The following is a 23,286-nucleotide window of genomic DNA, read 5'->3' as shown; positions in this document are numbered from 1 at the left end:
TACAGGTACAGTACAAACATGTATAGATATACAGACAAGAGAATGTGTGTGTGTATGTATATATCAGGCATAACATGATTAACGCTGATGATCTCCTCATCATGGCACCTGTTAGTGGGTGGGATATATTAGGCAGCAAGTGAACATTTTGTCTTCACAGTTGATGTGTTAGAAACAGGACAAATTGTGATAGCTAGATGACTGGATCAGAGCATCTCTAAAACTGCAACTCTTGTGGGGTGTTCCTGGTCTGCAGTGGTCAGTATCTATCAAAAGTGGTCCAAGGAAGGAACAGTGGTGAACCGGTGACAGGGTCATGGGCAGCCAAGGCTCATTGATGCACATGAGGAGCAAAGGCAGGCCCGTGTGATCCGATCTAACAGACAAGCTACTGCTGCTCAAATTGCAGGTTCTGACAGAAAGGTGTCAGAATACACAGTGCATCACAGTTTGTTGTGTTTTGTCAACACAATATTAACCCTAACCCTGGTCATAATGTTATGCCTGGTCAGTGTATATGAATGTACAGAATGTGTGAATATACAGAATATATATATATATATATTTATATATGTATATATATGAATGTACAAAGAAAATATACAGTGATTATATTGCAGTTTTGTCCACTGTTGGGGAGAAATGTAATGTACTGCAGATAATTATTTTAGACAAAGTAAAGACAGTGAAGAAACATTCTGAAATTGTTGTTTGTACAGAGGCAAAAACTAGGACACATACACAGTTATTCAACATAGTATGTAATAAAAACCCAGGCATGCCACCAAGACTAAGCATATATATGTATTTATATGAACTAAACTGAATAACTAAGTTAAAGAAAGGATGTGCAATATCTTTATGTTACATTTAGTGAAATTATGTTAGGGTTCATTATGAAGAGGCCCAAACATCCAACTCTCATGCATCTTAAACAGGATGTTTCATTTATCAGAACTGAACTGGATTAGACCTGAATCCTAATGAATCAAATTATATAGGACCAGATGTGAATTAAAGTGTGTTTTACAGTAGTTATATTGTTTTGAACGGTTCCTTTAAGTCTCTGTGACTTAGGGGTTACATATTATCGCAGTTTTCAGCCCACCTCCTCTGACCGGAAGTGACGTAGTGTTTATGTTCAGCTCTTCCAGTGCTCGTGTGTTGCATGATGTTAAACCTTGACACCGGCAAACAGTTCTAAAGTAATTTTAACGTAAATGTTTTTATTGAGTTTTTTTTAATATCTTCCAAATGTCTGTCCTGCTTTCAAATGAACGAGGTTGGCTGTTGGATGCATGTTGTTTCATAAACGAAGGATTTCAGCGGTGCTACAGTCTAATCAAAGGACACTTCCGGTGTTGTTTCAAGAATCAGTACTTTAATATACTGAACCCTTATATAGTGAATAAATGCGACAGGGATCGTATGATCGGTGCTCAGACTAACACAGAGAGCCATGCGGCTGGGGATAGCAGATTAGATCCGAAGATCCGGAAGGTAAGAGTGGAAACGTTTCCTTTACGTTAGTGTTTGAACTTTAAAACAACGTTTATTTCTTTTATAGGTCATGACAGCTGACAGCGGGACAGTTACATAGAAACTACAGATAGAGATAGATGTAGTATTACATCAACACTTCTGTAAAAATATATACAGCTCTGGAAAAAAAAACAACAGATCACTGCCCAATCTCCATATTTGAACCCTATTGAAAACCTCTGGAATGTCATCAAGAGGAAGATGGATGGTCACAAACCATCAAGTAAAGCTGAGCTGATGCTTTTTTGTAAAAAGAGTGGTATAAAGTTCCCCAACAGCAATGTGAAAAACTGATGGAGAGCATGGAGCCGAAACGCATGCAGATCAGGGTTATTCCACCAAATACTGATTTCTTAATGTTATTTAGCCAAAGCATTAACACAATTTGTTTACAAATGATTTGCATTTTGTTTTATTTGAGTTATTAAAGCTCTGCAGATACTGCATGATCTTGGGTTATTTTGATGTGTTGTCATTTCCTTTAAATATACACTCTAAATAACAATAGTTATATTCTGAATTTAGGAGAAATATTGTCAGCAGTTCACAAAAAATGAAACAAAACTGTTCATCTCACCAATACATGCACCTGTAAGAAAAAAAAATAAGAAACTGATTATTTTGCAGCGGTCTCTTATTGTTTTCCAGAGCTGTATATATATATATATATATATATATTGCCAAAAGTATTCGCTCACCTGCCTTGACTAGCATATGAACTTAAGTGACATCCCATTCCTAATCCATAGGGTTCAATATGACGTTGGTCCACCCTTTGCAGCTATAACAGCTTCAACTCTTCTGGGAAGGCTGTCCACAAGGTTTAGGAGTGTGTTTATGGGAATTTTTGACCATTCTTCCAGAAGCGCATTTGTGAGGTCACACACTGATGTTGGACGAGAAGGCCTGGCTCTCAGTCTCCGCTCTAATTCATCCCAAAGGTGTTCTATCGGGTTGAGGTCAGGACTCTGTGCAGGCCAGTCAAGTTCCTCCACACCAGACTCTGTCATCCATGTCTTTATGGACCTTGCTTTGTGCACTGGTGCACAGTCATGTTGGAAGAGGAAGGGGCCAGCTCTAAACTGTTCCCACAAAGTTGGGAGCATGGAATTGTCCAAAATGTCTTGGTATGCTGAAGCATTCAGATTTCCTTTCACTGGAACTAAGGGGCCAAGCCCAGCTCCTGAAAAACAACCCCACACCATAATCCCCCCTCCACCAAACTTTACACTTGGCACAATGCAGTCAGACAAGTACCGTTCTCCTGGCAACCGCCAAACCCAGACTCGTCCATCAGATTGCCAGATGGAGAAGTGCGATTCGTCACTCCAGAGAACGTGTCTCCACTGCTCTAGAGTCCAGTGGCGGCGTGCTTTACACCACTGCATCTGACGCTTTGCATTGCACTTGGTGATGTATGGCTTGGATGCAGCTGCTCGGCCATGGAAACCCATTCCATGAAGCTCTCTGCGCACTGTTCTTGAGCTAATCTGAAGGCCACATGAAGTTTGGAGGTCTGTAGCAATTGACTCTGCAGAAAGTTGGCGACCTCTTTGCACTATGCGCCTCAGCATCTGCTGACCCCGCTCCGTCAGTTTACGTGGCCTACCACTTCGTGGCTGAGTTGCTGTCGTTCCCAAACACTTCCACGTTCTTATAATACAGCTGACAGTTGACTGTGGAATATTTAGGAGCGAGGAAATTTCACAACTGGATTTGTTGCACAGGTGGCATCCTATCACAGTTCCACGCTGGAATTCACTGAGCTCCTGAGAGCGACCCATTCTTTCACAAATGTTTGTAAAAACAGTCTGCATGCCTAGGTGCTTGATTTTATACACCTGTGGCCATGGAAGTGATTGGAACACCTGATTCTGATTATTTGGATGGGTGAGCGAATACTTTTGGCAATATAGTGTGTGTATATATATATATCTATATATATATATATATATATATATATATATATAAATATATATATATATATATATATATATATATATATATATATATATATATATATATAAATATATATATATATATATATATATATATATATATATATATATATATATATATATATATATAATTTTTTTTTTTTTTTTTTTTTTTTTACATATTTATACATAGTACATGCACTGTATGGGCAGAATTACACTATATTGCCAAAGGTTTCAATACAATGAACCCCCAAATCATTGAATTCAGGTGTTGTTTTTCAGGGGTTGGACTTGGCCCCTTAGTTCCAGTGAAAGGGAACTCCCCTTCCTGTTCCAACATGACTGTACACCAGTGCACAAAGCAAGGTCCATAAAGACATGAATGAGTGAGTTAGGCTGCACAGAGTCCTCACCTCAACCCGATAGAACACCTTTGGGATGAATTAGAGTGGAGACTGTGAGCCAGACTTTCTTGTTCAACATCAGTGCCTGAGCTCTCAAATGCACTTCTAGAGGAATGGTCAAAAATTCCCATAAACACACTCCTAAACCTTGTGGAAAGCCTTCCCAGAAGAGTTGAAGCTGTTATAGCTGCAAATTGCGGGCTAACACCATATAACATTCATGTGCATGTAAAACAACACCTGAATTCAATGATTTGGAGGGATGTCCCAAAACTTTTGGCAATATAGCATATGTCTGCACTATCATGTATGTTATACATCTGTATACCCTATATCTGTACTTTCTTCTGCAGTGGAGCTCCTGTCACCAAGATACTTTTGGTTATATAATATAATATATAATCCATAATTATGCAATGTTTTTCCCCATTTAATTGTAATTTTTTTTCTTTGATTCGGAGGTAGTCATGCCTACTTTAAATTTAATAAAGAAAAAAAAAAGAATAAAAATCTTGAATTTTCTTGTAAATAGAATCAGCATGTGCCTCTTGTGATTCTGCAGTAGATCCTACTAATAGTGAGCTTGTTGTTGTTGTTGCTGTTTTAGTTGTATTAATGAGTGTTCCTCTATTGTTTTATTGGATACAATGTAACTGGAACCTTAACAGCCTGGTTTTTATAGAGAATGTCCTCCTAACATTATAGGGAACATTCTCAAAACCATCCCAGGTTAGTGAGAGATTCCCTTGAGGTTGAGATAAAATGTTTTAATAAAGAAAACATTCCTGAAAACCAAACAGGTATGAAAAGGATTTATTCTCAGAAAATTTTGGTAAACCAAACGTTCCCAGAATGTTCTGGAAATCAATCGTTGTTGTCATTGAATAACTTTGATTTATTTGAACTAAGTATTTATTTGAAGAGCTATATAAGGTAAAAAAAATGTATTTAATACTAGTTTTATGTCGTTTTGTGATGTAATAAATAAATTTCTTTTGCAGAAAAGGAAGCGTAAACGAAGTGAGCCGAATCTGGGGGAGTTAGATGCTGAAGTATATCATAAAAAGGTGACTTTAATTAATAACACACCTCAACCAAAATGCTATTACCTGGGAAATATTTCATGCTTCAGTAATCCTGACATTTTGGAAATTGCTGCCCTCTTTTGCTACGTCTCTGTATAACAGGTCAGGGTGTTGGTTCTGGAGGGCACACGGTCTCTACTGGAAACCGGGCATCACCGTGGTTATCTGACAGAAGATTTACTTACAGTGCCAGTTAAACAAATGCCTGTTCATGAGTGCCAGCTGGCTGCACTATGTGACATGGCCAAGCAGCTGCTGAAAATGGAGAATTCTGATGCCCCACATGTGCAGGCTGTTAATGGACATGCAGACTTGGATGCACACCTTGATCTGTTCTCATGCCTCACAGAAAATCCAGATGACTTCGCTCGTGAGGTAACGCTAATGGGAGAGACGTATTTCCTGCCCCCTCGCAGCCGTTTCCTCTTGTCTGACATCACATGTTTACAACCGCTTATCTGCGGTAAGTTTTTTTTTTTTTTTTTTTGCTAAACTGTAGATTTGAGTAGCCTTAGCTCTTACATATCTGTTTAAATCTCAATTTTGCAGCAAGTAAGATTTACACCGATTAGGCATAACATTATAACCACTGAGAGGTGAAGTGAATAACACTGATTATCTCCTCATCATGGCTCCTGTTAGTGGGTGGGATATATTAGGCAGCAAGTGAACATTTTGTCCTCAAAGTTGATGTGTTAGAAGCAGGAAAAATGGGCAAGCGTAAGGATTTGAGCGAGTTTGACAAGGACCAAATTGTGATGGCTAGACGACTGGATCAGAGCATCTCCAAAACTGCAGCTCTTGTGCGGTGTTCCCAGTCTGCAGTGGTCAGTATCTATCAAAAGTGGTCCAAGGGTCATGGGTGGCCAAGGCTCATTGATGCTCAAATTGTTGAAGAAGTTAATGCTGATTCTGATAGAAAGGTGTCAGAATACACAGTGCATGACGGGTCAGGGCTGTTTTGACAGCGAAAGGGGGACCAACATAATATTAGGCAGGTGTCTAATATACCGGATCTGTGTATTCTTATGTCAGAAAGCGTATTAAATGAAAACACTGCAATTATGGTTCTACAGTAACCTGTTTCTATAGTGTCCAAAGTGCTGAGACAACATAAGGAGAGATTGTAGGAAAATATATAGAACAATTTTGAGAATACATGTCATATGAGTAGTGCAATTTATGTAAAATGATCCAGTCTGCTAACTTTCCAACCTTCAAATATTTGTTCCAGTTTGACTCACTATCCAAGGTAGTAAACAGTCTTGTAGCCTAAAAGTCTGTATCCTAGATTGTTGTTGATCTTTCGGCTGCTCCCTGTGTGTCGGAGGTCGCACAGCAGACGTACAGCAACGTGGCATGGGTTTTATCCTAGCTTGGGACCGGCACTGCATCCAGTGGCTGGGGTTTGGGCACTGGCTGGGAATCGAGCCAGACTGGCTGGGCCTTCCACATATTAGGTGAGAAACCTACCACTGAGCCACCAATGCCCCTAAAAGTCTGTATCCTAGATAAGTGTTATAAATCATCTAACACAAGCAGCTGCCACACCAGTTTTTCTGCCCTGTCCACATTCATTACTTGTTATTTAGTGAACCTGTCACGCTATACTCCAAACTCAATTCATGTCTCACTGAGCATATGCTATCATATACAGTGAAAATGTTGTAGGTTGGAATCTGAATTGTTTTACACAATGGAAAAGTAAACTTTTAGAAGTCTCCTATGACAATAGGCAATTCTGGCTGTGTTTTGAGGATTAGTGGCACACTCTAAGTAAAAGCTGTTATTTACCTGACTCTGGTGTGTAGGAATAATTTCATTGGGATTTCATATTTCATATATTCAGATTCAATACTGATGTGGAAAATATTTTTGTCCAATACTATAATGCACTACTTAACAAAACTCAATTAATACTTCGCTATAATCTGACTCCAAGCTCCACATTGACCCGACAGCTCAGGTTGAGCAAGACTCTAACTAAAGAAGACGGATCATGCAGACTGGATGAATGCAGATACAAGGTTTTATTTGCAATCAGCGCTGGTTAGAATTGAGCTGCTCACGAATGAACATCCCAACATCCTCCGAAATAAGCATCACAAAACACAGTCTTTTATTCTTTTCTCTTATCTGTTCATAATATTCAAACCATGCCCTCTTTGTTGAGAAAGTCACTCCTATTTTCTTTTTGAAATATCAGGTTCTGTTTGGACACCATTATCTATTACTTTTAATTTTTCCGAATACCATTATAATCAGACTTCCGAGGTTAGTCATAAAAAAAATAATTGGCTTATTTGCTCCTGGCAGTGGGACTCTGTCTTAGATTGCTTCGTTTTAATTCATTGCAAACAATGCTTTCTTTCACTTCTACACCTGCTGTAGTGTTAGTCGCAGTTTTCTCCCAATTATCCCTAACTATATCTCCTCCCACCCATGGCTTCCTACAACGCCCTGCAAGTCTCATCTACTGTCAACAAAGTCTGCCAGACGGACATTACTCCCACTGCTACTGATTCTGCACAGGCAGTACAATCTCGCACCCAAACCTCGTAGTGTTAAACCCTTCATTGTTAAAACTGTAAATAGAGGTGACCAATAAATTAAGGTGGTGCCTGACAACCCAGCCTTGCTGACCTCTGACTAAACACAAACAAGAATGCATTCAAATATACTCTAAACACTCCAAAACATTCAAAAACACTTTAAATGCTCTAAACCATTCAAAAATTACTCCCACACTGGGTAGGGCCTCACTTTGCTCTCAAAACAGCCTCAATTCATTATGGCATGAGCTCCACAACATTTTAAGTACATTCCTTTGAGATTCTTCTCCATGTTGACAAGATTGCATCACACTGAAATTTTTCAGATGAACTTTAATGCTGCAACTACCCCATTGTATCACACCCTAAAGGGGCTCTACTGAATTCAGATCTGATGACTGGGTAGGACACAGAAGAACACTGAACTTCATAAAAACCAATTGATGACTTTTGCTTTGTGGTATGTTGCATTATTATGCTGGAATTAGCTATTAGAAGATGAAAAATTGATGCCATGGTCAGCACCAAGAAAACATTCTCCACACCATTACACCACCTCCACCAGCCTGGACTGTTTGGTCCATAGAGCCATGCTGTTCTGTAAGTTCAGACCTTACTATCTGTGAGCTTCAGGAGAAATTGAGATTCATCAAACCAGGATATATTTTTTTCCCAATTTAGTGAGCCTGTACACAATTCAGCCCCAGCTTTCTGTTCTTGGCTGACAAAAGTAGAACTTGATCTGCTGTTATAGCCATTCCACCTAAAAGTTCGACATATTATGCAACCTGAGATGCTTTTTTACTCACCACAATTGTCCAGACCAGTTTTCTGAGGTACTGTAGGCAGCTTTGATCAGCCTGGCCAATCTCTGTTGACCGCTCTCATCAACTAGGCATTTTCATCCACAGAACTGCTCCTCGCTGGATATATTTTGTTTATTGCACCATTCTGAGTAAACTGTTGTGTATGAAACTTTCAGGACATTTCACATTTACGGCATTTGGCAGATGTCCTTATGTAGAGCAACTTGCACTTTATCCCATTTTTTATACAATTGAGCAACTGCGGGTTAAGGGTCTTGCTCAGGGGCCCAGCAGTGGCAGCTTAGTGGACCTTGAATTCGGACTCGCAACCTTCCAATCAGTAGTCCAACACCTTAGCCACTAAGCTACCACATCCCAGGAGAGCAGCAGTTACAGAAATATTCGACCCAGCCCATTTGACACTGTCATGACAGCAGTCATGCCATGTTTAAATCACATCGACCCCCCCCCAAACGTTCTGATGGTTAATGTGATCTTTAAATTAAATTATTTTTTTAATTAGACTGTTGCCACATGATTGGCTGTTTAGATAACTGGGTAGGTCTTTAGGTGTTCTGTGGGTGTAGAACTCAGCTAATTGCCAAAGCATAAGTATACAGCAGTCATATAGTTCATGTTGTCAACTACATAACTTGTTGTTATAACATTCACCTGATTCTACTAAGATTGTATGGGATTTTTGAAAAGAAGTACAGATCAAGATTAGTCAGATTGTTGTTAAAATGTTCACTATTTTCTGTCCTAGGTGGAGACAAATATGACCTAATAGTTCTTGATCCACCATGGGAAAATAAATCTGTGAAAAGAAGTAATAGGTAGGTTTAACATGTTATCATGCTACAATATGCTATATGAGAAACAACACACGTTCCTTAAAGAAATTCAGTCTGATTTGTGAATTGTCAAGTAAAAATTACATTGTTTTTAACGATTCAGTACTCGAACCGGCAATACATTTTGTAGTATTTATTTCTAATCCTCACTGAACAGCGGCTGCTTGTGACTTTGGATAATGTCAGGATGACATGAGTAACAGCCTCAAGCAAATTTAAGTTCAGAGGCACTTGCCAAGACCCATGGCTAGACCTGATGCTATTGGATGTCATCTAGTGAATTTTTAGAGTAGGCACTTGAGAGACAGCAATGTTCAGTCTCCACGAATCTTCAACATAAGTTTATTTAGCTGTGTTTGATATTGAATATAGCAGATTTGTTACTGTAACCAATAACCAGACATTTACCAGTTTATACAAAATTTCCAGTTTATCTTGAAAACTACAGTAGACCTTAAACAAGCCCAAAAATTTTAGTGAGAAACAATGCCACTTTGGTGCACATGCATTTCTGATATATGGTCATTAACCATTCCATAATCTCGCTTTCCCTCTCTTAATTTTTGAAATATATGTATTACAGTATCTGCACTTTTGCACATTATAGACACACTCTCTGCACTTACTCTTTGCCTAATTTTCCCCCCAAGAAGGCAAAGCATTTTCAAATTATTTGCTCTAAAATTTCCTCTGTGCTGCTATAGGATTCTTTCAGTGATCTCACATTGAAATTTTGTCATCATGACCATGTAATGTAAATTTAAAAAGCCATAACACATTGCCTAAATAACAATAACCCTCCCCTATCCTGATTACTTTGATATACAGGTACAGTTTTCTGCCATCCTCTCAACTGAAACTTCTGCCTGTGCCGGCGTTGAGTGCAGCAGGATGTGTGGTGGTTACCTGGGTAACAAACCGTCCCCGTCATCTCCGGTTCGTCAGGGAGGAACTGTATCCCCACTGGGGAGTGAAGCTGCTTGCAGAGTGGCTTTGGGTGAAGGTACTCAAACCATAATGCACACAAAACATACTCTTGACGTGAACTACAACGTTTCCATACATTTATTGATCTCTTTCTAATATATATAGTCCAGTGGTGGTTTATTTCACACCTAGGCCTTCACTGGCCTTCACCAAATCGATTTCTTCTCCTCTGTCAGCCATTGTGAGTTAAAATATATATATATATATTTTAGTTTGTGCGGTTCGCTGCCTCTGACTACTCAAATTATCCAATCAAATGACAGGAAATTGCTGACATAATCATGTGCCTGCTAGATGGCCCCAGTGACAGCAACTCGAAATCTGATTGGTTAATGTAACAATTTCATTGCCACTTATTTTAAGCTACGGGTGCCTGCACTACTGATTCTGAAGACCTTAAGGCAGATTTCTTTCACCCTGGCAACACATGATGTCAGCCACTAGCTGAAATATGATTGGATAAATACTCTTATCATAAATATACACTACTGGAAGCAGCGCAACCAAGAGAAAAGCTATGAAATGTAGAGAATAGACTACTGGGAATAATTTAATACACATTCATGGAAAAATATATTAAATATATTAAAATGCAAGTCAGTGATTCAGATCACTGCTGTTTAGGCCAGCAGAGAAGGCCTTTCTGGCCCTGACAGTCTGCCACTGATATAGTCTATATGTCCACTTACCATACACTGAATTAGGAGCATGTGCACATTTACAGAACTCTAGAAACAATTGTGTGTAAAAATCCTTGTAGGGCAGCAGTTGCCGAAATATTCAAACCAGCCCATTTATCATTACACCGGACAGTAAGTGTATATCTGTATACAGTATATAAAATGAGTACCAAAAGTGTAGAATATGACCTTAATATTTGTGTTTGCAGTTGTCAATGGGACCTGAGATTTATAGTTGTAGTTGTTTTGCCAGCCATGTGTCTTACTCTAAAGTAATGTCCTAACCGTTATTTTTGTTTTAATGTGTGTAGGTGACCCGGAAAGGGGAGCTAGTTTTCCCCCTGGATTCACCACACAAGAAACCTTACGAAGTGTTATTACTTGGAAGGTTCTGCACTAACAGTGACAACACAACAAGGTAGTAGCTTAAACTAAAAGCAATTAGTGACACAAACATTATAATGCTGTTGTTAATTAGCGTCTGCCCCTACACCAGTTTGAACAGTTTGAAGAACCTCTGATGCTCCTGGCCTTGTTCTCCTTCCACTTGGTCTCATACAGACTCTGTATATTTACCTTTCTCTGCTCTATAATATCAGCCAGCTCTTTCCTTTAACCAATAATAGTTCCAAAATTTAGTGTTCTGACTCTTAAAACCTCTACACTCCTACCCTTCCTCCTCTCCTGCTGTCTCTGGACATGCCTGACTCAACCTCTCCTTTTTCTCCTTCACCTAAAAGTAGAATAGTTTTCACCAATACCCTGCTGGCCAACAGTACTGCTGGAGGTCATTTGGCACAGATTTTACTCTGGGACACCCATCTTTAGACAACCTTCCCCAGTTAATCTGGGATTGGGCCTGGCAGTGATGGTGCACCAGCTTGTGCAGCCTGAGTGGCTGGGTTATACCTTACAATATCAGAAATATCCTTGTTCTCTCTTACAGCAGCTTGACATATATATATAACTAGACACAAGATAGTATATTTCCTTTATTACTTCTTAAAAAAAAAAAACATTTTACTAATTTTAGACAAACTGCTAATTTCTTTGTAGGTTATTTAATATGTTGCATGGTCACATTACTCACTAAAAGTTTGTACATATTATGATTTCTATACTAAAGCAAATTACCCTTGGTGATTTATATTCACAAATATCTGCCCCCAAAAAGCTTGTGTTTTAAGTTATACTAACTTGTTCACATTCGATCCCATTTGTTTCAGATCTGAAGTGTGTGAGATCCCAGATCAACGGCTCATTATTAGCGTTCCTTCAGCGCTGCACTCTCAGAAGCCAGCTCTATCAGGTATACTGAACCTCTGTCATGTTGACTTACAGCTGTCTATCTATAAAATGTACACATAATCCCAAATGCCAGTCAAATAGCATATGAGACCAGTGTAGTGAATAGAGAAGTAACACTGGGATTCTCTTCTCACTTTAACTGTCACTATGAGGTACAAAAAAAACTTTTCATGTTGACCAGACACTGTTGGCTTAATAACCTCCACAGCAACCTGTCATGAATTTTACTTCTCACTTTAAAGTCTATTTAAATTCCAGACTCAGCTCAAAATCTCACGCAGAAGAGTTTGATTGACAGAACTACGCTTCACTGTCAGTCTTGTCCGAAATGAGATGAACGCTCACATTTCCCTTTTTAGAGAGAAAAGATGCTTGAACAGATTGTATATTCAGTTCAGTCTTTCACAGTTCTGGTTGGTTAAATGTAGGTAAGCCTAACCTACACCTGAAATTCTTTGTGAATGATTTTGTCTGCATTATCGTTCCAGTAGAAAAGAGAGAAATGTTTTAGAGAAATTTCTTGCATTCCATTAAACAATATTAATACATTATTTCATGAACAGACACACTATAATTAATATTAACACATTAAACAACACTCTTTTTACTTTTTAAATTAACTCAATAAGGCAAATGATACTTCCCTGCTATTAATGTTAATAGCATGGTCTAATATTAAAATCTGTACACCACCGTTCAGTAAATATAGTCAATCCTGATGTATTTCATTAGCACTTAAATAAACATGAATGAATACATTTGCTAACTGATTTACATGCAGTTTATTAATGTGGAAGTTGATGGTTTGGTAACATGCATTAAATAATGTTAATTAAGAATATGTTAACATAAAACATTATTCAGCATGACTTATTTACATTGTATACAGATACAAAATCAGCATATAATTGTAATTCTATTCATAATAAATAATACAGTTAGATAATTAAGGGAAATAATTAGCAAGTATTATGTTTTAAAACGAATTCTGCAGCCCTTGTATTAAAGTGTAGGAACTGAACTGAGGCAATATGTAAGCTATTTCAGTCTTTTGTAACTGAGAGAGCAACTTCATTTTGTAGTATAATTATTTGAAATGGTTCAACACAGTCACTTACTTTACTTTACTTTACTGACAGATATCTAATTAAGATGTTGACCTAATGAACACAACTATACCGTACTTACTTTACCACACTGATGAGGAAAAATTCAATATTATACTCTCAGCAGACCCTATTATATTTTATTCTCTGTTTTTTCCTCGTTGTTTCTTTTTCAGCTGTGCTGAAGCCATACATTAGGCCTGATGCTAAGTGTCTGGAAATGTTTGCTCGAAGTCTCCAGCCTGATTGGACAAGCTGGGGAAATGAGGTCATCAAATTTCAGCACCACAGCTATTTTACCACAGAGAGCGTGGAGTCTGCACATGTCGCATGTTCTGAGACTATAGATGCAGATCAACAGATAGACACTAGAGTAATGGACAAATCTGCCTGTTTATGAACCTATGAATAATTTTAGAATTTTTTTTTTAATCAGCACGAAACATCATTGATATTAAACAACTTTTTTTTTTATAATATCTCGCCTGTTGATGCTTCTTCTATCTTGAGAACATTACTGCTGGTCTGTACACGCTGTATGCCCTGGCTTCCTGATACAGGGGCTCAGTGATGGATGTGTAATTACTTCATACAGGGGCTTTATCTTGTAAGCGTAGATGACTTTAACAGGTTGGAGGTGGCCCAGCCACATGGCTGTTGTATTTGTAACTGACCCTTGAGTTGAAATTTTGTGAGCAGTTACAGGGGTGTCATGCATCTTTGCCCTCCACCAGAACAAACAGCATGATAGATTTAGGCCCCATTAGGACTCGTACACTGGTGTCTATTTGCGTGACTGAATTTGCTTCCCTTTATTGATCTAGAAACAAGAATTGAAACCAGTCAACCTGTTCTATATTTAGTGTTTACATCAGGGGTTCCCAAGCTATAGGACTACTAAGAGAAACTCACTTCATAATTTGAAATATCGTAGACAGATTATTGTATGCTATTCTTTTAGACAAGCCAGAAGGGAAAAATATTATTCTAGTCTTTTCACTATCCTGACACACAGCACTAGCATACTTCAGCAATAAAAGTGGACACATTTCCCTAGTTTTTATTCTTCTTCTAATTTTCTTCCACAAAATGAATGCTTGTTGCACAAATTGCAGACTCATTTACTATTCTAGACTACCACTGAATACTACCACTAACTGGTTTTCTTAAATTTTTCATGTAGACTACAATCCTCTGTTATTAATTACATGTGAATGCAAAGTTTAAGACCATGACAAGAATCATGATGAACTGTCACATGTTTCCTGTACTTATTTGCACCTACACATGCTCAGCTTCCTGCTTAGAGAGAGAGGGAAAATAATGTCAACAGACCTGAAATTAAGGTGTGCCTCATCAACCATCTTCATTTTTTGCCTGTCCTCAATAACACCCCCTCCCACTCCAGGCTCCTGCTAAACCCATCTGCTACATGCTTATTTAAATGGGTTGTACATCAATCAAAGAGTAGCATGACAAATTAATTTAGTGTGCAAAACTATATTTTATGCCATTGTTTAAAATGAAGGAGAAGTTAATCCATCTTTATGGTGTTTGGCTCTATCTGCTGGCCACCCAGTGCACTACTAATGAGCAGTGAGACCAGCAATCTTTCTGTTTGGTCTTGTGTAGTAACATGTACATATATCTGACCCCTTTATAAATATTAACTAATGCAATTTATTTGCTGGTGTCCACAACATGATATTGAAGATGATATTCCAGTTTTCTAAATTTCAGATATTCAAACCCTGTTGAACAAGGCAGCCTGCAACAGTTAGCTGGTCTTGCCTGATTATTATCTGTTTTTAAAAGGGACCCAAGCAAATATTGCAACTGTTCAGGTTCAAAAGCAGGTTATCACCACCCACTTCTCTGAGGTGATACTGACAAACAGCATGTGTACTGGTCTCTGAGGAATGCCATTCAAGCATACGCAAGCTCTAGTGGAAATGATCAACAGGTGCCAGACATACTAGTTATTATTTCTGATCTCCAGAGTTTACTCAAAATGGTGCAATAAAGCAAAAGCATCCAGTGAGCAGCAGATCTGCAGACAGAAACGCCTTGTTGATGAGAGAGGTCAACAGAGAATGACCAGACTGGTTTGAGCTGACAGGAAGGCTACAGTAACTCAGAAAACCACTCTGTACAATTGTGAAAAACATATCAGAATGGACAACACATTGAACCTTGAGGCAGATGGGCTACAACAGCAGACCATGTCAGGTTCCACTTCTATCAGCCAAGGACAGAAAGCCAAGGCTGAAGTAGGCACAGACTCACCAAATCTTGAAAGCTGATGTCTGGAAAAAGCAGTCTGGTCTGATGAATCTTGATGCACGGATGGTAGGTTACCACCCGCACCAACAGCATGAATCTATGGTCCCAACCTGCCTTGTGCCAACAGTCCAGGCTGGAGGTGGTGGTGGTACAATGGTGTGGGGAATGTTTTCTTGGTACATTCTAGGCGTATTTATTACAATCAATCATCAAATGATTGCCACAACCTATTTGAGTATTGTTGCTGACCATGTGTCTCCCTTCATGGCCACATTTTACCCATTTTCTAATAGACACAAAGCAAAAGTTACCTCAAACTGGTTTCATGGACATGACAATGAGTTCAGTGTTCTTTTGTGGCCATCCCAAACACCAGGTATGAATAGAACACCTTTGATAAAATGAGAGATTTACAACATGAAAGTGTCCCTGAAAAATCAGCAGAATTGTGTGAGGCAATCCTGTCAATATGGAACAAAATCTCAAAGGAATGTTTCCAAAATCTTGTGGAATCCATGCCGTGAAGAACTGATGATGTTCTGAGAGCAAAGGAAGAACCTTCCTAGTATTTTTTTATAGTGTTCCTAATGAAATATTCAGTGAATGTATATTCACATACAGTCACCTTCTGAAAGAATTGGAGCAGCAAGACCAATTCTATAATTATTATTTTTCTATACATTTCAATTAAATTAAATTAAATTAAATTAAATTTATTTGTATAGTGCTTGTAACAATTGACATTGACTCAAAGCAGCTTTACAGGAGTATAGAAACATAGAAAAAAATATATAAAGTTTAAAGTTAAGTTACTATTTATTCCTAACATTTATCCCTAATGAGCAAGCCTGAGGTGATGGTGTCAAGGAAAAAGTCCATTAGATGATATGAGGAAGAAACCTTGAGAGGAACCAGGCTTAGAAGGGAACCTCATCCTTATTTGTGTGACACTGGACAGTAAATAATGTAAATGTCCTTTCTTTAACAGTTTATAGTCACGAAGGATTGTGCAACCAAGAGCTCTTGAGGAACTAATAGGTCAATGTAGTTTCTGAGTTCGTTATTGACTTAGCACTAATTCCTTCCTGCCGAAAGCTGACTGATGCAATGGCAGTTCAGAGACAGCGTGATAGTCTCCAAGTGGTTCTATTCACAGCAGTCTCCTAGGTCCACACGGATCTATCCCCAGCAGCAGTGAACACCACTAAGTGACGAGACTCCAACCAAGGGTAGAGCATCTGGCTGGATCAGGCAGGTCTGGAAAGATGAAGATGGAATCTTGGGAATGGGACGTATTGCTCGACAGAGACAGACTTTTGTTTGAATCCACCAATTTTTCAAGAATATCATTCTTGAAATATATTAATGCTTATCTATTCTATTCTATTCTATTCTATTCTATTCTATTCTATTCTATTCTATTCTATTCTATTCTATTCTGTATTAATGTTAAGCAATAATAATAATAGCTCTGATAGCTCCTTGGGTTTTTCCTGTGAAGTTTACATTTATTGTTAAAAAGGAAAAAACAACATTAAGACCAGAAAGCTGTTCACAAGAGAAAGGCAAGGCAATTTTAAGCTGAGAAAGAGTTCGAAAACAGAAATATAGAGGCCAAAACACAACACACAAACCATCTCATCAACATTAAGAATCAGAAGGCCAGACAGGAAAACACAAAGAAATACAGAGATGAGCCACAAAAGTTCTTGAAACAAGATTAACCTCCAACAAAGTGAGGGAGAGGTGTTGAGAAAGAAACGATCTGCTCAAGATCCTAACATAAAACAGTTGGCTTGCATGGCTGCTTCTAAAACAGACTCACTTTATTGTTGATAAACACCAAATCATGTCATATTTTTTGTTTGGTAGCTTTCTAGCTGTAATTAACATTTATAAACACTTAAACCTGACTGCACTGCACTGTGTTGCTTTCTGTGTTCTGCTCCTGAGGTCTTCAGGCATTGATTACTTTTGTCTCAAGAGGATAATCCAAAGAGTATATGAATGAGTTTTAAGATGCATCTTAATGATTTTTAAGGCAATGTTGTGAAGGATAAGTGATAGATATCTAGCAAAAAAAACATATCTAGCCAGGTCAATGTGTTTGTTGAATTTCAGTAATAGAGTTTAATTAATTTATCTTATTTCTTTTTACTATCTAACTGCTTCTAATGAGATGAAATAAGATGAAATAGTCTCAGTGCACTGAAATACAAACATTCATGCACTGGTTTGCAGGGTTATTGATCTGATTGAGCGTGTGTAGGCATGTGTCCCGGTTGGCGTGGTGATGGCGAAAGCACTAGCTCTTCTGTGGTTTCAAAGCTAAATGCATTGGACAAAACAGACACCTACTTAGCTTTTGTGTGTTTCTAAGGAAACGCCTATACAAAATATCCCCACTTGTACCATGACATTCCCCAGTGGACTACACCCACACAAACCATATTGACCCAGTCATTGTCCTATACTTTGTTTCTGGCTTAGAGCTCCATGCAAGCAAGATGTCCTGTCTTTTTCCTTTTTGTTAAAGATCCCTTTTTCTACCCATCACACAAACACACAAATGATTGTTTATGAGGTCCTGTCACCTGCTGTGTACAGTAATCTCAAGTAATAATAAATTATTGGGATCCTAATCTGTCTAGGCTTAGGTTAGCATCATAATATTATATTCTATAAATGTATCTGTACATTGTCATTGAGTACCATAGTGCTTGTTAATAAAATATTATATATATACTGACAGACCTCAAAATGATACATACTGTTGTCACAACTGAGCAATTGGCTATGTGTAAAACCAGATGAAATGCAGGGGAAAAGGTTATTTGTAAAAGTAAATTGGACAAGTCCAGTTGGCAGACTGTAAAGCGTTAAATAAATTATGGCCAAACTGACAGAAAGTCATAGGTTTCATCTCAGAATCTAGGAGAGTGGACAGAGGAACATGAATTGATATAAGGTGGCTTGTCTCTGATTTCCCAGTTGATCATGGGAAAGGAGTACAAGTAGGGGGAAGCAAAACACTCTAATCAGGATAGTCCCAGTTGTGCCACTATACCTTTGTATGTATGTTCATTCAGTGTAAGGGCTTCTGTAATGTATAGTGAAGGCTCACTGATATAAACCTCTTCTGGGAATTCTCTGCACTCTAGCATTCTCTAGCATGGGTGTGTAATGGATATTGAATGAAACAGGCTTCACAAATAAAATGTGTAAATTGAAGATGTGTATGGATTTAACCAAACACTTTCTCTTTGCTTTATCTTAGACAAAATGAGACCAGTGGAATTAAAAACAGAGGAAACAGATGCTGAATCGTTTCTTATTTACATTTCAAAGGGGAAATTGTATACACGGGCCTCATTCCCACACAATTGTCTCACTTATTTCACTTAACGTTTAAGTACCCTCTTGCTATAACATTATTATTTTAAATAAACATATTATTCAGTCATTTCTAAAGCCTATACAGTAAGAATAGTTAAACTTATGTTAAAAGCATGCACTTTCACAAGTGAGCAGTAGAAATCTGGACCCAGTGACGGATCCTAGGGTCAAATTTATTAGGAAATGTAAATTGGTCATTTGTGATGTATATTATGCAAATACAAAAACACAGAAAATAAAACTGACGGATGGAAGAACAGGTCAAGAATGAAGATCAATCTGTCAACAATCTGTCTCTCTGTCTCTCTGACAAAAAGTGCAAGCTGTTTATTTAAATAAACACAATATCAAATTCATCTCACATCATTAGTGTCTGAAGGGATGTGGAGATGAGAATTCAGTGTGTGAGTGTGTTTCTGTCAGATCTTAGTTTCTGTCAGAAGGTCTGTCGGTGGACAGGTGGACAAGACAACGTGATATCATTTGTAATAGGCCCATAAATGTTCTGACCGACAGGAGGCAAAATCTGATGGGCTGACTCATTCACAGTTTAATGCTTCTGTTCGCAGCTTTTCTTGATTTCTACAGCACACACACACACACACACACACACACAAACTTAATTGTTTTTATTTAAAAAAACCCCACACAATTATCTGAGTTCCATACATTAAATAACCAAGTCAGTATGCACAACAATTTGAATCAGTATGAAATTAATTTGCATAAACTGTGTAAATATTAAATATTGCATATTAAAATCAAATAATACATTATTGCCTGCTGGTGTTGATGGATATTTTTTTTTGCTAAGCATTTATTCATTTTAGATAAACATAAAGCCAACAGATTGCTAGCCAAAAATAATAATAAAAAAAGTGTAATGTTGTTTTAAATCTTACTTTTAGTTTTAGTTATAAATATAAGCATGAGCATGCAGGATAACTTTAAGAACATCCTAATTGTTGGGAGATATCTCATAATGCGTCATCATGCCTCTAGGGGTGCACAAGTTGCATGGAGCTATGCTTCTCGACTGAAATAAGACATTTCAATGAGCATAAATGGAGCATGCTTCATATTAAACAGACTTGCTATGTTATCATTTATAGCTGCTCTTATACAGCTATAGGTCAGGTTACAGGTATAAAATTGAAAAAATTATTATTATAGGTATAGGAATGTAGATTATATAATTGGGAAACCAATACAGTAACCCAACAACCCTTTCATTCATAAAACAATATATTTTTAGACATAGTGATTTTCTCACCCATGAGCAGAAAGAGAGATGTTTTTGTATTATGGTCTGTCCTGCATCCTCTCACTTTTACTCTCTCTGCCTTCATCTGACTGTCCACAATGTTGTTTTCCTCCACAATGCCATCATGTAGGGCTGTGTGGGTTGACCTTCACAGAGGTGTCACTTATTCACAGTCATTTCCTAAAGCTCCCAAACCCCCTTATTCCCCGCTGTGGACTGCTGTCAATTGCCTGCAACATTTTAATTAAAAAAAAAGGAAAGAAAATTCCAATGACAAATTTCTACACATATACACAAAATACTTTTGCACACCCACTTTCATTAGAAAGGTTATCACAATATGCTAAAACCTCTGCAGTTATACAACTTGAATCAAGAAAGGAGCTTTGGTCTTCTGAACAAATATGATATCATGATGGAAATGTGACAACACTGTGCCATAGGCCAGTTTAGACCAAACATCTGAAAATAATTTTTGATGTGTAATGCTGGAATGCTATGTAAAACCCATACATATTATACATGGGACACATAAATAAGTTCTGGTCTAGATTTGCCTGTAATATTTAATAGGGCTGAAGGACATTAAGGAACACATTCGCAGAATTTTTTCAGTCATGCTTGTCAAGCTAATCCAACTCTACCAAAGTTTTCTTCATCATGCAATACAATAGTTTGGAAACAAAAGGTATTCCTCAGTATCCTCAGTCCTTAAAAAAAATCTTATATGTTTCCTCTCTGCCATATGCTTACATTTATATCTCTCAGGACCTTTCCCCCCCCCATATGTGTCCTTTAATTTCCCTTGTAGAGGATTAATAAAGATGCATATCTCAGCTCATCTCATCACGTTATCTCATCTTCCTGTCAGTGATTCAACTTGTATTTCAACATTGTCCTTTTTTAATCTTGCCCATGATACATCTTAAGGCAAGATGCTTATTTAAAATACCATCATTGTTATGTTCACTCAAGACCAAGAGTTTTGTGGACCCTCTGAAATCAACAAACCTATTAACAATTAACATGATTTTTAAATGAGATTTTTCAGTGTGTTATTTAATGAGTGTGAATCCAGATCATTTGTAATAATTTGTACAGCGTTGCAAAAGTTGAATAGATATAGTTACAGTTATGAATTAAATATTAAAATTTTCACAATCACTGTTGATTCTTGTGTCAAACAAAATTAATGGAGACAAATTATTAAGAAATTGTGAGATTCATTAACAAAAAACATAAAAATGGACCCAAACACTAGAAATATTTCGATTCAACTGAGCAACATGTGTGAGAGAAAAAACCTGTGAGAGATCTTATATGAAAATGAGTAGATGAGACTGGGAAGGTGAGTGCAGATGCAGAAGATCCTTGGAGTTTGAGTATCCAGAAGAGAAAGTGGACCCTTTGAAGAGTCAGGTCAGCAGGCATCTGTGGGTAAGGTGTCCCAGTGGACTCTGGGTGGTTGATATCTGAAATGCACTGACATTGTGTGAAGCCTTTAGAGGAATGCGTTATCAAATTCTGTGTTATCTTTGCCCACAAAAAGAAACAGAACTACTCTTCTTTTGATTGTAACAGTTGACTGTGAGACATTTTTCAGGTTCCTACTTTAGCCCTTTCACATTATTTATGCCTGTAATCTCATCACAATAATGGAATTCTATAATATTTATATATAGATGTAGTTTTTTGGGGGGGGAAATGCCATTTTTTGTAATATCTCCCTATTTTTGGACAATATAGCATCGATTTCTATCTCAGAATGATCTACTTAAACAAGGAAGGGTCTAAGTCAAGGTCAATCGGTTTTGCATGAGCAGGGTCTTGAACTGGAGAGTGATGAAGGTTAATTTAAGGGTGCAAAATGCCCATTTATCTTGTTTTTTTTCTGTGTAAGAATTGGAAGCCACCCAAGCCAAGGTTAAAGGTGCTACTGGGCTAACTGAAGCTGTTGATAATGCAAGTTAACAAACCTGTATATCTTAAATGTACTGTACATCCTTTACATTAGTGGGATTAAGCCATTTCAAAATTGCTTCAGAATTGCTTCTTTACTACCATTCATAGTGAACTCCTCCAGTCATAATGTATAATAACGTAATCAAGAAAAGTCTATTCTCTCTTAAATACTGCTCTGAGATGTTCAATGTGGTTGAAAAATGGCAGGTGGAAATAAAGCCAATTACAAAGTCATGCAACATGTCTCTTTTTTAAAGTTATTTTGTGAAAAATTGGAAAATACGTATGAGTGTCCAGAGTTTGTAATAAACACAGTCTTCCATTTGTCTATGTCCCTAACATTTCAAGTAATTTGCACTAAAGAGGTCAAATGTAGTGCAATAGTGAGCTCCATTAACCTGTACGAGGGTCTAATGTAGCTCTGTGTGAGGGATAGTGAAATGTTATCCTCCACTGGAAATGGTCTGGACCTTGAAGATATAGAAAGCTATATTAGCTGTATTGTGCAGGTCATATCTACTTTGTAGAGGCAGGTTATAAGGTCATATTACTGCACTGGACTTGTAGAGTCTAGAAGAGCCATTTGAATGCATGTTTACATACAGGATTGTGGCCAGGAAACAATGTCTCACTAGATATGGGATTATATTTACAAAGCAAGAGGGAGCTAAACAATAGGTTGATATGTGGGTTGGATGACAAATAGGTGAGTAGCACTGACTAAAAGATGTGTCAGAAAAGTATGTGTCAGAAGATATGACTGAAAGTTGAGTGGTTGTGTTGTTAAGAAGTCAACAAGTCTTTCGTTGCGGTCTGGAATTCACAGGGTGATATAACAGAAGAGTATTTTCAGAACCACAGACATTTGGAAAGTAAGAGAAATGAAAGTTTTTCTGCAAATGACTTTGCAGACTCTCACGGTTATCCACAATACATATAAAGGCCTCCGGTGGACCTTTGCTACATTTCCTCTTGAGAAAAATAGATGCCCTTCAACCACATAGGAAAGGTTTCTGAAGAGGGGAATTTAACAGGTTTCATTGGTGTAGTCCTTGGATCCATGTGAATTGACAAATCAATGAGAGAGTCCAAGACCGAGTCCAAAGAGCATTAGTGA

The 23,286-nt window shown here is 37.7% G+C and overlaps 1 protein-coding gene across 1 annotated transcript; it reads left to right on the top strand.

Annotated features, from left to right (window-relative positions):
• The first annotated feature begins 1,123 nt into the window (after positions 1–1,123).
• On the top strand, positions 1,124–13,740 carry mettl4 (methyltransferase 4, N6-adenosine). Its single transcript, XM_058394527.1, has 8 exons — positions 1,124–1,500; positions 4,888–4,953; positions 5,074–5,434; positions 9,096–9,165; positions 10,012–10,186; positions 11,162–11,268; positions 12,077–12,159; positions 13,441–13,740. The coding sequence occupies exons 1-8, from the start codon at positions 1,255–1,257 to the stop codon at positions 13,662–13,664; spliced, it is 1,332 nt and encodes a 443-aa protein (XP_058250510.1). The 5' UTR covers positions 1,124–1,254; the 3' UTR covers positions 13,665–13,740.
• The last annotated feature ends 9,546 nt before the right edge of the window (positions 13,741–23,286 follow it).

This window comes from Hemibagrus wyckioides, linkage group LG07 (genome assembly GCF_019097595.1).
Source record: "Hemibagrus wyckioides isolate EC202008001 linkage group LG07, SWU_Hwy_1.0, whole genome shotgun sequence".
Classification (NCBI taxonomy): domain Eukaryota; kingdom Metazoa; phylum Chordata; class Actinopteri; order Siluriformes; family Bagridae; genus Hemibagrus; species Hemibagrus wyckioides.
The sequence above is the reverse complement of the archived record's forward strand: the minus strand, read 5'-3'. Positions and strand labels throughout refer to the sequence as shown.

Coding starts and splice junctions, on each gene's coding strand:
- mettl4 (XM_058394527.1), top strand. CDS start 1,255: ATGTCTGTCCTGCTTTCAAATGAACGAGGTTGGCTGTTGGATGCATGT. Junction 5,435..9,095: donor TTTACAACCGCTTATCTGCG/GTAAGTTTTTTT, acceptor TTTCTGTCCTAG/GTGGAGACAAATATGACCTA. Junction 12,160..13,440: donor TCAGAAGCCAGCTCTATCAG/GTATACTGAACC, acceptor TTTCTTTTTCAG/CTGTGCTGAAGCCATACATT.